Source organism: Acartia tonsa, chromosome 6 (genome assembly GCF_053477335.1).
Source record: "Acartia tonsa isolate MP-2025a chromosome 6, ASM5347733v1, whole genome shotgun sequence".
Lineage (NCBI taxonomy): Eukaryota > Metazoa > Arthropoda > Copepoda > Calanoida > Acartiidae > Acartia > Acartia tonsa.
The window spans coordinates 39,544,510-39,560,225 of NC_137265.1; the positions used below are offsets into that span (position 1 = coordinate 39,544,510).

General features: G+C 32.4%; 2 protein-coding genes across 2 annotated transcripts in view; one reads left to right on the forward strand and one right to left on the reverse strand.

Annotated features, from left to right (window-relative positions):
• Window positions 1-627: 627 nt before the first annotated feature.
• Window positions 628-9,202, forward strand: LOC145322615 (uncharacterized). The gene is made up of 10 exons (XM_080164763.1): window positions 628-658; window positions 1,981-2,037; window positions 2,654-2,737; window positions 3,841-3,895; window positions 4,538-4,621; window positions 5,943-6,025; window positions 6,572-6,654; window positions 7,800-7,835; window positions 8,038-8,056; window positions 8,206-9,202. Exons 4-10 carry the CDS (start codon window positions 3,862-3,864, stop codon window positions 8,338-8,340), a joined length of 474 nt encoding a protein of 157 aa, XP_080020889.1. The 5' UTR covers window positions 628-658; window positions 1,981-2,037; window positions 2,654-2,737; window positions 3,841-3,861; the 3' UTR covers window positions 8,341-9,202.
• A 5,934-nt stretch (window positions 9,203-15,136) lies between these two features.
• gig (TSC complex subunit tuberin) overlaps window positions 15,137-15,716 on the reverse strand; it is a 40,099-nt gene continuing 39,519 nt past the window's right edge. Inside the window, exon 46 of the mRNA XM_080165484.1 lies at window positions 15,137-15,385. Coding sequence (XP_080021610.1) covers window positions 15,349-15,385 — 37 coding nt within the window. The 3' untranslated portion in view covers window positions 15,137-15,348. The remainder of the gene's footprint in view (window positions 15,386-15,716) is intronic.

A 15,716-nucleotide genomic window follows, 5' to 3' on the forward strand; every position in this document is an offset into this window, starting at 1 on the left:
AGAAATACATAAATTTAAGTAACATTACCTTTTAACTTTATATATATTAAAGATTAAATTATGTGGTGCTTTCACCATGAACGGGTGTTTACCCCTTTAGACTTTGAATCTCTTATTTTATACCCCTCAAGTTTTTTTTAAAATACGTTTTTACTCCCCTTGAACGTATAGAACCCCTAATTTTACCCCAATACAGAGTAAAAAGCTTGGGCGTCCTTGTGTTAACATTAGTTTACAATTTGCCTTTTGTTCTTTTGCCAGCACCTGGTTGTATTTACATTTTCGAAAGATTTAGCTTACACGAAAGACCCAACCCAAAGTTGATAGAAGGCCTTTGAAAAGGGGTGATTGTTACGCATACTATTTATCGCTCTATAATATTACTTTAATGGACTAAAGAAGTTATTACTTTATATTATAGAATATTGGATTTGTAAATATTAGAATCAAGCATAATACAAATAATGAAATATATAAATTATAATTACATATTTATTACATACAAAAATAAATTTCTACTTTATGTGTCATTGACCTCTCCTTCACTATAAATTGCCCAAAACCAGATATAGATATTGAGTTTTCATATAATTAAAGTAAAACTATAACCTTTGCTTGATACAGATTTTCAAAAACGACTCCAAGAAACAGCATCCAGGTAATTTTAAACACGCAAATAGCTGTCTATCTATAGTGGCCTAGCAAAATGGGGATAGATGTCACAATTGTTGGCCTACCTTATCTATTGACGTCATAGTAGAGGGAAAAAGAAAGTGAAGAAAGAAAGAAGCCCCCTAGAAAAGAAAGGGGGTATTGGGTATTTCCTGACTGCAATAGGATAGGTAGGCCAAAAGCAGTGACATATATCCTAATTTTGCTAGGGCACTATAGACTGCTACTTCAGGATTTTTTATAAACATGCAAAACTTGTTCTATAAAACTTCTTTTCTCACTCTGTCTGTCTGTAAGTCTCAACACATTTTTCATATTTTAAGTAACTCTGTTTTTTTATGGAATTTTCTTGGTTTTTATTCTATCTAGCTACATTTTTAAAAATTCAATACATTAGCAAAAATTTGAACTTTGATACCAGATGTTGGAAATATGCATTCCCATATAAACAACCCCTTAAATAGTGGATGTAAATATTCATTTATTTCCCTGGTATCTCATTTATTTCCCTGGTATCTCATTTATATCCCTGGTATGATTTTAGAAGATTTTTAATTTTTTTTGGAAGATTTTAGAAATTTTATTAATTACTAAAAGAAAGAAAAATTATACCAGGGAAATAAATGAAATTTAAAAACCAAAATTAAACCACATTTTACTAGCATAAAAATGAGTTTTTGTTTAAATGAGAATGATATTCCTGTCCAGTTTTTTGTTTAGGAATGAATATTTCTTACCCGAGGGAATAAATGATGGACCGATAGGTCATCATTTATTCAGTTTTTTGTTTAGGAATGAATATTTCTTACCCGAGGGAATAAATGATGGACCGATAGGTCATCATTTATTCACGAGGGTAAGAAATATTCATTCCTAAACAAAAAACTGGACAGGAATACCCCATTTCATGTTAGATTCATTCAATAAAATGATTTTAATTGATTTCTTTTTATATTTGGAGTATAATTAAGTGTATTTTTTTCCTGCTTATTTATTCATTTTGTCATAATTTATTCACTGGGGGAGGGGACATTGGGCTGTTTTTATTACACTAGTCCCCAAAGTCTTATTTTAGGTAGCTTAACAACCTTGGGGACTTTTATTGAACTTTGAATGGTTGGTTCATTTAGTTAAGTGTCCAAAAATTTCAACCACTAATTATAATCAACAGAAGGGGAATTTTTGTGTATTGTCATTGGGGGTGTACATCAATTTATCGGCCGTTGTCTTATCCCTTCAGATCCCTGTAATTTATTACATAAAAGTTTTGTTGCAGAAATATTTTAATTTAATCTATTCCTTATTAAGTTTACCTCCTACCGGCAGTCTTGCCTTGTGATAAACCCGGTTTGCTTCAAGAAAGAGGTAAAATTATTAAAAGTATGGCTTTAAAACCGATTAATATTCGGTGGATCAGAACCGGTTCTCAGCCATACCGAAAAATCATATGTCGTATCGTATTATAGTTTTATAAGAATAATAAAACAAATCATAATTATATACCTTTTTTGCATTTTACTTGCCGCGGAAAGCTGTCTATAATATGATGCGGTAAATGTCTATTTATTTATTTATACTGACTGTCCTAATTATATCAAGATCTTCATGATGATTCCTGTAACAGTAAGTAACATATTATAATGCGTGCAAGCAACTCTATAACCATTACCAGATTAATGTATGTATGTCTTTTTTAATATCGATTTTAGTTAGATTTTTCAAATAATGTTTCATACTTTCATAGGATGATTAATTGTAGTCAGTAATGCAATAAGCGAAGCATCTATGTATATAATCATTTTTAAAAGTATTTCAATATCAAATATCCTCTATTTTGGTCATTTAACGATCTTTATTTTAAATTTCTGTTAAGATTTCGAAATAAAATTAAATTTCTTATGCATTTAAAGTGCACAGTTACTCTATATTTGTCAATGTTCATTAGTCCGTGTGATTTGTCAAAATTAATTTTTTTATCTAGAATATAAGTGAAGTTATAAAAACAGTGAGATGCATCAACAATCCATTTATACTCTTTGTACCACAAGATAAACTAACACTCACGGTAATACTTTTTTAATTGGGGACCGTACCAGAGATCTTAATGGATAAGACAATGGACATTAAATTGATGAACACTCCAAAGAACAACATATGATACAAAATTGTTTTTAGATTCAAATTATTAATGGAAAAGATTGGAAAATGCTAGCTTTGTCTCAAAAGTTTTAAACCAACGAATGAGATAATGTGTTTAAGATATTTATGTAAATTACAGTCCAATGGCCTATTTTTCAATTGAAGGCGCCATGTCATATTTATTGGTTATAATCTCCTGTTCATATGCAATTTCAATAGTTTTTGTCAGGGCTCGGCAGCCGCGCCTCAGCCTCAAATTTAAACCAGCGTGTGTGCAAAAACAAAAATTCTGAAAGATTGTCTGTTTCGGAACAAGTTTAGACATCATGCTGAATTTTAAAGATATAATACGCGGCTGCCAAGCCCTGTTTTTTTCGACTGTGTCGCATCACTAAGCTAAGTCATGACTGACACAATAACCACATGCTATTTAAACCATAAAATTAGTATAAAAACAAGGATGACCAACATCCATAAAAGCGAAGCTCTGAAACGGTAGGAAAAACGAATATTTATACTTGTAGTGTGTCAGAACTGAAAAATCGGAACATAAATGTATAAATGTCAAATCAAAATTTTAATTAAATTTGTTGAAAAACTGCAGAAATACAGGATAATGTTCAAGGACATACTTACGTTTTTAGGACTTGATTATAGTAATGCTTTGCTTACAACATTGTACTTTGTTGTCGTAAGAATCAGTATTCCAAAAATCAAAACAATCGGATGATCTTATCACACAAAAATTTGTTGTCAAAAAAGTTAAAAATCAATATGTTTAAAAGGGACATAAGGACATTCTGGTAACGATTATAGAGTTGCTACGCTTTCTAAATCATACCTAACTACTACAGGAATCACCATGCAAAGTTTGAAATCGATAGGACAATTCTAACATGCCTAAATTAAAGAAAAAAGCTATCCGTTACAGACATACGGACGGGCGGACCGACCCTAATTATAGAAAAGCTTCGCTTTTAAAAACAAGGATAAAAACATTCATTTGCTTTTGATATATGATTTTAATAGGCTGACGAAGTTACCCCTCTAATGATGAAATTTAAATCTTGTCTCAAACAAGAAGGTTAGTCAATATTCTAAGATATCCATATAACAAGGACAATTATGTACATAAGTAATGCAGCATTGTAAGTTATCAATAGCATATCATGAATAAAAAAATACAGTAAAATGTTATTTTATATCAAGGAATTCGGTCTTGAAAGTGTAGTAATCGCTTGTAAACTTAATTTCAAGGTGGCGTTATCATTAATCTATAATACAAAGTAGAATGATGTCTGTCTGTCTGTTTGTTTGTAGCGAAGGATCTCGCTAACTGCTGAACCGATCGGGTTCTCCTTTACAGGGTAGCTTCTCATAGGTCCCGGAAAGGTTTATACCTATATTTTCTTGGGGGGTGGGACACCCCCAACCCCCCAAAAACCTCTTAGAGCAAAGCCCCTATGGGCTAGGGGCGAAGCCGCTAGTAATGATTATAAAGGGATTTTTTTATTTTCAAAATGTGCAAAACAAATTTTTGGGAATAAAATGACGGCGTTATTCTATATGTGACAGTAAAATATGAATTTTTCTCTGCCCATCAAATTTCTAAACTAGTTTTTCCTCTGATAGCTTAGAGTTGTTGGAGAGGAAAAGTAAAATCTATTTTTCTCCCCAGTTATTTTATTTCTCATCCATTGTTCTATCTCTGTATGTCATGTTTAAGGATTGGAAAGCATAGTAACAGCTTGTGGACTTAATTCCAAGATGGCGCTGCAATCAATATTGGCTTTGCTCAGGGCAAACCCAGGTTTATTTTTATTTTTCCTTATCATTAGTAGGTTTGCGCCTATCTTTTTTGGACTGCTCCCTTTCCCCCATTTTTTTTAAAAAAATAAAATTATTCGGGAATAGTCTCTTTCGTAACATCGCCCCATAAGGGGCGATTCGTCATATTTTTAAAATGGCTTTTTATAGGTTATTTTAGGTTATATTGGGTTAGGTGATTGCCCCACAGGGTTAGGTAATTGGCCCCGCAGTGGCTAGAAATAGGAGAAAAGCTACTGTGAAAAATACGAAGAATCGCCTCATAAGGTGCGATGTTACGAAAGGGACTATATCCGATTATTCTGAAGTTTTTTTTACGAAGGGAAGGAGGGGTTGTTTCTATGGGCAATTACACCTGGATGTATTCTTTAAGAAGTTATAAACCCTCCTTGTACCTCAAAGAAGCTTCATTGTAAAGGTGAACCATATCGGTTAAGCGGCTAGCAAGATCCTTTGCTACATAGTATAAATAGACAGACAGATGTTATCTTAAAACAAGGATGACAACATCCATAAAAGCGAAGCACTGAAACGGTAGGACAAACGGACATTACACTTGTATAGTATCTGAACTGAAAAATCGGAACATAAATGTAGGTATAAATGTCGAATCAAAATTGTAGGTAAATTTGTTGAAAAACTGCTTAAAAACAGGATAATGTTTATGGACATACTTACATTTTTGGATTTGATTATAGAGTTGCTTCGCTTATACTATTGTTCTTTGTTGTCCCAGGAATCAATATACAAAAAATCAGATCAAACGGATAATTAAAACACTTGAAAATTTGTTGTTGAAAAAGTAGAAAAATCAACATGTTAAAAATGGACGTACGGACATTCTGGTAATGATTATAGAGTTGCTACGCTTTCTAAATCGTACCCAACTACTACAGGAATCATCATGCAAAGTTTGAAATCGATAGGACAATTCTAACATGCCTAAATTAACGAATAAAAGCTATCTATCTCGGACGGACGGACGTACGGACGGACGGACGGACCGACCCTAATTATAGAAAAGCTTCACTTTTAAAAATGAAAGGTTTGAGCTATTAACAAATTGATAAATAATGAGTTAGAACATCGGTTAAAGGTTTAGAAGGATGAATTTTGATGTTTATATGACGTATATATGAATTCTTTAATTTTCGTAAAAGCTTCCTAATATTCAGTTAAATAGACAATTGGCCTCAGCTTATTTGAGAAATTTCAGCAAATTAAGGCTTTAAATTATCAAATATTTGACACAAATTTGCTATTAAATAATATTTTGTGTATTTTTTTTTACTTTTAAAATTTAGATGAAGTGGCTCCGTTGGCGTACGGATTTTACAAGCAGCACATCAAGCGGAGTTTAACTACCGAAGTACAGACAAACGCGTTGGTAAAGTCAAAGTGATATAAAAAAACATACTTCGGCGTCTATCGTCTTTAATAATTCACTTTGTCTGTCCGTCCATAACGCAAAGGTAAATGAGATTTCCTCGGATGCTATTCAAGATCGAAGGCTATTTTTCTGTGCGAGAAGATTCCCTCTACCAATGAGTATCCAGTATTACTTAACAGATAGATACGATTTAGAAAAGTGTAGCAACTCTACAGAGGTTACCAAAAATCAGTACGTCCAGTTAAAGCATGCTGATTTCAAATATTTTTGTATGATTTAATTATCCTATTCATCTGAGTTTTGGAATAATAATTCCTCGGACAACATAGTACAATATTATATCATAAGCAAAGTATCTCTATTATAAAGTCCTAATGTATGCCAATCGACAGTATCCTGTTTTTAAGGAGTTTTGCAACAAATTCACTTAGGTTCAATTTTGTTTTTACACTCTACAATTGTTAATGTTCGTTTGTCCTGTCGTCTTATTTTAAAGTTTAGCATTTATGAATGTTTTGATCCTTGTTTTATATTTAATTTTAGATACTTGCTGGAATTTGTGAGACTAAGGCAGACTGTGCAATACTGACTTTGGATTGTAACAATATCAGAGATCTGTTTGAAAAGTAAATATATTTTTATTACCTAGATGATGATGACCTCTAGGGGGCTTGGTGCCGCGTTGGGTTCGAGACCTCTCCACGCTCCTTGAAACATACTCGGCGTCTTATAATTGCGGAGTAAAGCATCCATTCGCCCGATAGACAAGCAACCCTTTGATTGCACGACCTTTGTCTGGAAGTCCTAACTGTCTGTATGTTAATGAGTTACACCTGTTATGGGTAAAGGCATTCCCCCCTACTCTTACTATTGATGTCAGACGCCTAGTGTAGGTATAATTTTTAATGTTTCTAATTTGACGTGGTGTGGACCAGACACCTCCCCGACAAGTTACCAATTACGCTAATACCTCGGGTTTTATTTCCCTAGATGATCAATCATTTACAAAAATCCGTTCAACTATTATTGAATATATCTAGCAGACGAAGATTTTGAAACATATGATTTAATCCCACAATTCGAACTTCGAAATTATTGGACAGTTGATTTTACCGAAGCAAATGTTTCTCCATAAAATTAACATTATTAGACGTGTTTTCAAAACTTGTAAAATTATTTTTCATTATCCCAGATATCATCATATAAAATCAATTTAAAAGCTAAAATATCATTATGTCTAATTCTAACAGGAATCCACAATGCAAAGGTTGAAATTGATATATATAATTTAAGATTACAACTAGGGTTGGCAATCCGTATCCGAGATCCGCCCAATTTTTAGCCAATTTTGGAATCCGAATCCTAATCCGGTATCCGTTTTTTAATAGCGGATTCGGATTCTTAATTGGTAGGCTAAAATTAGCGTCTTGGGTTTTTTTTTCAACTCCGCCTTTTTGAAGGCAAAGATTATCATCATTATATATAATACCTTTTAAAATTTGGTTCTTTTCTCGGAGGTGAATTATATTATTACACCACGAACATTAATTTTTAATTGAAAAAAACTTTAAAAATATTGCTAGAATTCGGAATCCGCCAAAAATAATAATCCGCATTTTTTGGACGGATTCTTGTAAGAATCCGAATCGATCCTAAAATTTGACGGATTGCCATTCCTAATTACAACATACATAAAAAATAATTTGTGACATCCTTTATGGACAGAATGTAGAAAAACTTTGCCTTTATAATGACATAAAACTTTGTTTAGAGCCAGTCAAGCAGACCTCACTTTGCCAGCTAATTCAGGAATTTATGTGTGCATTTGCAAATTTTTAGATTGACAAAACACAACACAACTCTAGCTTAGAGGAATAAAGATATCAATTCTAGGTCCAGTTTTTCAATTATAATTTTTATATTTATTGTCTAGGGTAGGAAATTAACTTTACTTTAATTTGTACATTTTATCACTTTTTGCAACGCTATTCACACATAGATTTTCTTCTAGGTTACAGAAATCTCATGGTAAGTTTAACAATTGATTTGTTTGCGAATCTTCTTTATAATTCGAAGAAAAAATTTTATTCTTGAACTTTAAATAAATATAATTTTTTTACTTACGGCTTTTAACCAGTTTCATTCTGTTATATCCTGGAAAATCATCTCTAATTTAGATCAACTGCAAAATTGCCAGTGCCGAGCCTCCAAACTCAAAGATGACCGCCAACGTTGCCAAGAAAGATGGCACTGATGACCAAGCTAAATTAGCTACCAACCATCTTGAGAGACAGACTGAGGAACAAAAATAATGAAGAAAAAAGTTTGGCCACATCAAACAGTAAAACATATTTTGATAACTAAAAATTGTTTGTAATTAGTTTTTATTTGTATTGGGAGTAAAGCTACTTTACATGTTATAATTGTCGGTTTTTAATCACTTTTAAACCATCAGGAACTTACTTATTACTCTTCCACTTTTATGTGCAACCTTTCGACTGAACACAAACACCACAATACTTTTTCCTCCGAATGGGAAACTTTCAATATATATTACAGGTTTAACGGATCAGGTTAAGCAGTGCTTACAAATAGGTTGACAGTTTGGGCAAGCTCTGCTTTACCTGTCAAAATTTTAGGGTAGCTGCTAGTAATTAGAATTGTGTCTTTTGGTTAATAAATCATTCAAAGTAATAAATATTAGGGTTGGGCCGGATATCCGGCCAGATACCGGATATTGAAACTATCCGGCCGGATATCCGGCAATATAATCTTTTATATTTTACAACAAAAATCTATGTTTTTTTTTAATCTTAAATGGCTGTAATTTTCTTATTATTGAAGCTAGAAGAAAATTTTTTCTGAATATGTTTATCTTTATGTAAATTCTATATTAGAAATCTCAAAACATAAATTTTGGCGGTGGCAGCAGTACTTGGCAGCTGCCAGCCGCAAACCGACGGTTAGCAGGTAAACGGCAACGGATTTTATGAAATTGTAATAAGTCATGAAGATATATAAAAAAGCTTAAGTTTAAAATTTGAAATCTTCAAGTAAAAAGTTGCGGTCACAGAAACCGTTTAAAGATTTCTGGAGACCTGGAGGTTCAGAACTTGCAGGATTATACCTGGAACCTGAAATCGACTTGAACATCTATATTACATATGAGGATGTATGACTATAGGATATTTTAGTATTAGATAACATGAAATGCTTTGTTTAAGTAAAAAAATATTTTTACTTTTTACCTGAATGACCTTACCAGATTTGCTGGCATCCTGTGCCCGCCAGGAAGGAGGTATTAAAAATTTTCAACTCTTAGTTATGTTTCATACCCATATTTCGAAAGTCACTCAGTTGTAGCCCTCTACCTTTTATACACAGAAAATGGGATAGAAAAAAAACAGAGTGTAGGGGGGGGGGGGGGCAGGCATTTAACGCCCCCTCCCCGCCCATCCTCCAACCGTTAGGGGTTGATATTACATATTGAGGGTAGTAATGGTTAATTAGATTTATTTGCTATGGAGATTTAATAGTTACTTAATTTTATCCTATTATATAAAGTAGTAAGCTTTTTTTTGTCTGTAGCGAAGGATCTCGCTAACTGATGAACCGATATGGTTCTCCTTTTTAGGTCCCAGGGTGGTTTTAGTCAGTTTAATTTTTATAAAAAAGTCGTTGTAAGGTTTTAAGTTTTTTTTCTGCACTTTCATGTCCTTTCTAATATCCCTAGATACTAGGGACGCAGCCGCTAGTATAATATAAAACACCAGTTTATGAAGAATTTTTTTTGCGGGTATAGTCCCTTTCGTGGCAACGCCCTTTAAGGAGCGATTATTCGTATTTTCACAGTAGCTTTCCTCCTATTTCTAGCCCCTCGCAGGGGACTCTAACCTTGCGGGGCCAATTGCCTAGCCCTGCGGGGCAATCACCTAACCAAATATAACCTAACCTAAGCTAAAATAACCTATTAAAAGCAATTTTAAAAATACAACGAATCGCCCCTTAAGGTGCGTTGCTACGAAAGGGACTATATCCTTTTTTGATGCTTTAATATGTAGTAATTTGGCCGGTTACCCGGCCGGATATCCGGTGGTTTGGCCGGATAACCGGATATTTGCCGGATATCCGGCGTTGGCCAGATACCGGCATTTGAAATCAGCCGGATATCCGGTATCCGGCCAAAAAACTATCCGGCCCAACCCTAATAAATATATTAAATCATGTATTTGCGTTAGGGGGCACGCTTTGCTTTACTTGACTGAATATGGGCCTGCTCTTCTTTGCTTAATAAGCAATTGGCATAATTTGCTTTACTTGTGATCAATTAGCATCTGCTCTGATCCTGTTTCAATTCGATAATAAATTCTTATGTCGAACAGGTTGCTTCACTACTGTTTTGGACGTCAATGTCCTTGTATTACTTGTTAAAAATAAACAAAAATTAGCTTTGTCAACATTTATTAAAATTATTGAAATGTAAAATTATGACAAAAATTTATATTTGTAAAGAAATAATAATTTGTTGAATACGTCCCTAAATTATGTTCAATATTTCAAGAAAGTTATAGCAACATTTGATTTTAAAAATTATTATAACATTCTCTATTTAAAATCAAAATTGTAAAGTAATCATTGAATCAACCATGTTTGAATTATTTTAAAATAAATATTAGAAAATTAGACAGTTTTTTTAAATTAATGAAAATAAGTTTTATATTAAATGAAGTGAATAAAAAAAGGAAATAGGTATTAATGTAATTGTCCAATTTTAAGCTGTTGTTTTTAACAAATGAAAACGCGAGATAAAATAGTTTTTCTTTAGATAAAATTCCCCCTCGTTTTTCTAACTGATTACGATTTTGGATGAATAAAAATATTTTCGATAACAAGTTTTAACTTATTTTGATTATAAAGATTTTTAAATAAATAGAAATTTTATAAGTTTAACACTTTTGTATCTAAGAGGGGAAAGGAATTAGGATCTAGATCAATCTTACACTGCCCTATTCTTGGTGTTTTATCACAAATAACTATCACGGTCCATTTTCATTAAATAAAGAATAATTTTATGTTTATTTTTTCTGTTTAACCTAAATTCATTATTACAACTATAAAAAAAGTGTTCTGAAAAATGCTATGAAATGTGTTTTTATAAAGTTCTTTTGTTATGAAAACTTTTCCTACAAATATTTCCAGTTAAATCTTGAATAACCACATAATCAATTTTACCTCAGAATAATTCGCCTGCGGAAAAACAACTTTGCTTTCAACTTTTTCAGAAAAATTGTTTTTCTGCAGATGAAATATTTCTCCCTAATGTACCTAGGCAATTTAATATTTAGATAATAAAATGATTTGGCGGTTTCCGTCAAAGTGCCTTATTGGGCATAATCCAACCCCCCCCCCCCCCCCCTCCCATAATTTTTAATAAATAGGTAGAAATAATATTTTATTTTTTGGGGGGAGGGGGAGGAGACAGTTTTTTGTTTGTTTGTTAGGTTGGACATAAAAGAAGTACTCCCTCCCTCCCTCATATAAAATTTATTTTTAAATAAGGCGGATGGGTAAGGGCCCGGGGGGGGGGGGGGTTCTGAGCTCGAAATGCACTTTGAGGGAAATCACTCATAATTTTGTATAACTCTGTTAATAACTCTGCACAGCCTGACTACAATAACAACATTTCACAGGTGACCACATTTAAATTTTCATAATATGCACAATGTTACAATAGCTTAATAAGATTTCACTAACCGCTGGACCGAGTGGTTCTCTTTTGAAGTAATGCTTCTTAAATGGTCTAGGGAATTTTAATATTTTGGGGGGAGCACCACTTACAGCTAGTATTATTAGTAGCAGTTTTGAAACATTAATCCATACTCGAATACATTTATCTCGTATTCATTCGAATCCGGTGGATAGGAACCGGTTCTCATCCATACGAAAAAACTATGTCTAGCATCGTATTATATCCAGCTTTCTATAAATATAAAAATGTACAATCATAAGATTAAAACTAGTTTTTTTAGCCCCGAGGTGCTGAAAGCGGAAAGCCGTTTATAATACGATGCGAGAAATAACTATTATTGCATCGTATTATATACAGGGCGACCACTCCGAAACCAAAAAAATATAGTATTTTTATAGTATATTTTTTTAATCCATATAGTATATATAGTATATTTTTTTAAACTCATATAGTATGATATAGTATCGGACTTAGAATTATTTAGTAATACATAGTTTATACAATATACATCATCAATGCAATAATAACTCAAAGCATAGCTGTTATCAAAGCAATTTCACATATAAGGGGCTTACTCTGTGGTTATTAGGCAAGGTATCAATGTGAGATTATAGGTTATTTAGGATAAAAGTTTTTTTTTGGTTAGTATTTCACATATATTTAATCATTTTTTGGATAGGTCTCAGGTTCAGGTGCTGCAGGCTATCTGGAAAGGTAAAAAAAATTTAGATTTCTGTTTGAAGAGTAAGTTAGAGATCAACTTATAAAACAAAATATGCATCTTTTTGGATGTTATTAACATAAATGAAGAAAAAATTAAAATAGTCCTCCAAGTTCTGGTCTTGCAGGCCTCCAGGTCCACTCTGGACAGGTTATAGATATTTTTTATTTGAAGAGTTAGAGGCCAACTAATAAAACAGAATATGCATCTTTTTGAATGCTATTAACATATCTGAAGAAAAAATTAAAATCGGCCTCCAAGTTCTGGTCCTGTAGGCCTCCATGTCCACTCTGGACGGGTAAAAAATTAAAATTTCTTCTTTGAGGAATTAGAGGTCAACTTATAAAAAACATAACTGAAGAAAAAAATTAAAATCGACCTCTAAGTTCTGGTCCTGCAGACTCTGGACAGGTAAAAATAAAACTTCCCTAGTTGAACAGTTAATGGTAAATTTATTAAACAAAATGAGCTTATATTTGGATGTTCTTTATATATTTGAAAGAAAAAAATAAAATTGGCCTTCAGGTTTAGGAGCTGCAGGCCTCCAGGTGGACTCTGGACATGAATAAAATAAAAATTTTAAATTTAAGGAGTTAGAGGTTTATTAAACAACATAAGCATTTTTTTAGATGCTATTTATATGTTTAAAGAAAAAATGACAATCGACCTCCAGGTTTGATGCTGCAGGCCTCCAGGTGGACTCTGGACAGGAAAAAATTAAAAATTTCTTATTTATGTAGTTAGAGGTTAGTTTATAAAACACCATTTTTAATTTAATTCTAAATTTAAGGAGTTATAGGTTTATTAAACAACATAAGCATTTTTTTAGATGCTATTTATATGTTTAAAGAAAAAATGACAATCGACCTCCAGGTTCCGGAGCTCCAGGCCTCCAGGTGGTCTCTGTACAGGTTAATGAAAAAATTTGTTTTTTAAGAGTTAGAGTGCATGTTTTTTTTCTTCAAATATGTGAATAACATTTAAAAAGAAGCATATTTTGTTTTATAAGTTGACCTCTAACTCTTAAAAATTTTTTTTTTCATTTTTACCTGTACAGAGACCACCTGGAGGCCTGGAGCTCCGGATCCTGGAAACAGGTTAATGAAAAAATTTGTTTTTTAAGAGTTAGAGTGCATGTTTTTTTTCTTCAAATATGTGAATAACATTTAAAAAGAAGCATATTTTGTTTTATAAGTTGACCTCTAACTCTTAAATTTTTTTTTTTTTCATTTTTACCTGTACAGAGACCACCTGGAGGCCTGGAGCTCCGGATCCTGGAGGCCTATCCAAAAAATCTTAAAACTTGGAAAAATTAATCATATAAGAATGATTTTATCTTTAATAACCTATCCTCTCAATCCAAAGATAAAGCCTATATACCAGGTTTACGCAAATGTGTCAGAACTCCCCCCCCCCCCCCCTTGACCTCCAGGTCAAGGTGCTGCAGGCTTCCATGTAGACTCTGTCCAGAGAAAACCTGAAGGCCTGAACTTGGATCCTAATATGTTAATATTATCCAAATAAATGCATATTATGTTATTTAAATAGGTAGACCTCTAACTCTTCATATAAGAAATTTGATTGTTTACCTGTTCAGAGTAAACCTAAAGGCCTGCAGGACCTGAACTAGGAGGCCAATTTATATATTTTCTTCAGATATGTTAATAAGATCCAAAAAAAATACATATTCTGTTTTAAAAGTTGACCTCTAACTCTTAGAATAAGAAATTGATTTTTTACTTGTCCAGAATGGACCTGGAGGTCTGCACGGCTTGACCCTAAGGGCTAATTTTCAATTTTTTTCAGATATGTTAATAACATCCAAAAAGATGCATATTCTGTTTTATAGGTTGACCTCTAACTCATCAAACAAAAAAATTTGAATTTTTACCAGTCCAGAGTTGACCTGGTGGCCTGCAGGACCAGAACTTCGAGGCCAATTTTAATTTTTTTCTTCAGATATGTTAATAACATCCTGAAAGATGCATATTTTGTTTAATAAGTTGATCTCTAAATTTTACAATTTTTTTACCTGTCCAGAAACCACCTTTTTCCTACCTGAACCTGGAAACTTATCCAAAAAAATATTGAATTTAAGTGAACTACTACCCAAAAGTAAATTTTTGTCCTAAATACCCTATAGTCTCACATTAATACCTAGCCTAATAATCACTGAGTAAGCAAAAGTGGTAAAACTTACCCCTCACCCTTAAGTTAACTCTATGAAAAATAACTGATATTTATATCATAATCACAAACAAAAATATATTTTAAAGGATTTTCTTCATCTTTATGCATTTTAGTCGTATCACAGTATCTTTTGAGCCCCCTGCAGGGGCTAGAAATAGGAGAAAACCTACTGTGAAAATAAGACAAAACGCTCCCTAAGAGGCGTTGTCACAAAACTGGCAATATTAGTTTTTTGTTATATAAATGTAATATTATATAGTATATATAGTAAATTTTGGCCAAGTAAAGGTTAAAATATATAGTATATATAGTAAATTTTGGTCATATAGTATGATATAGTATCCAAATTCATCCTATATAGTATAAATAGTATATATAGTATGCAGTGGTCGCCCTGTATATAATCAAACAGCTTTTCGCGGATAGTAAAGTGAAAAATTAAAAGATTAAAACCAGTTTTGGTAGCCAGTTCTAATCCAGTGGATATTTATCGGGTTTGAAGCCATACTGGAAAAAACTTAACTATTAGAATAAGACCACGTAGTACATACTAAGAAAGTTTAAATGAGATCACCTTATCAATTAAATATATATATAAATATGTACATTTCTATGTATAATAATATAATTATGATTATTTTCATATTCTATGTTCAGGTTTCATATTATGTTATAATCCTTAAATCCCTCGTCTTGCTCCTGCAATGCAAAATATCAGTTTTGTTTCAAATAGTTAAGGTTATTAAGTATAAACTTAGGGTACTTTTACTGAATTTTGATTAGTCGGTTCCAAACAGAAGAGTTTAAACTTTCAACTTATAATTCAATTTGAAGAAGAGGTAATTTTGATTATCATCATTGGTGGCGTAAATGAATTTATCGTCCATTGTCATATTCCTTAAAATTCTTGGGTAGCACTGTAAATAAACATTAATATTACTGGAATTTTACAAATAGGAATCGAATGCCCTTCCCCTTTCTTATACCTTAGTAACATTTTGGAAAGTACGCCTAATTTATTTCCTAGC

Bases quoted from the DNA above. Each gene is read 5' to 3' on its own strand.
- LOC145322615 (XM_080164763.1), top strand. From the start codon at position 3,862: ATGATGAAATTTAAATCTTGTCTCAAACAAGAAG. The intron at 3,896-4,537 runs GTTAGTCAATAT...GTCATGTTTAAG, and splicing joins ATCTTGTCTCAAACAAGAAG to GATTGGAAAGCATAGTAACA. The intron at 4,622-5,942 runs GTTTATTTTTAT...TTTAAAATTTAG, and splicing joins TTTGCTCAGGGCAAACCCAG to ATGAAGTGGCTCCGTTGGCG.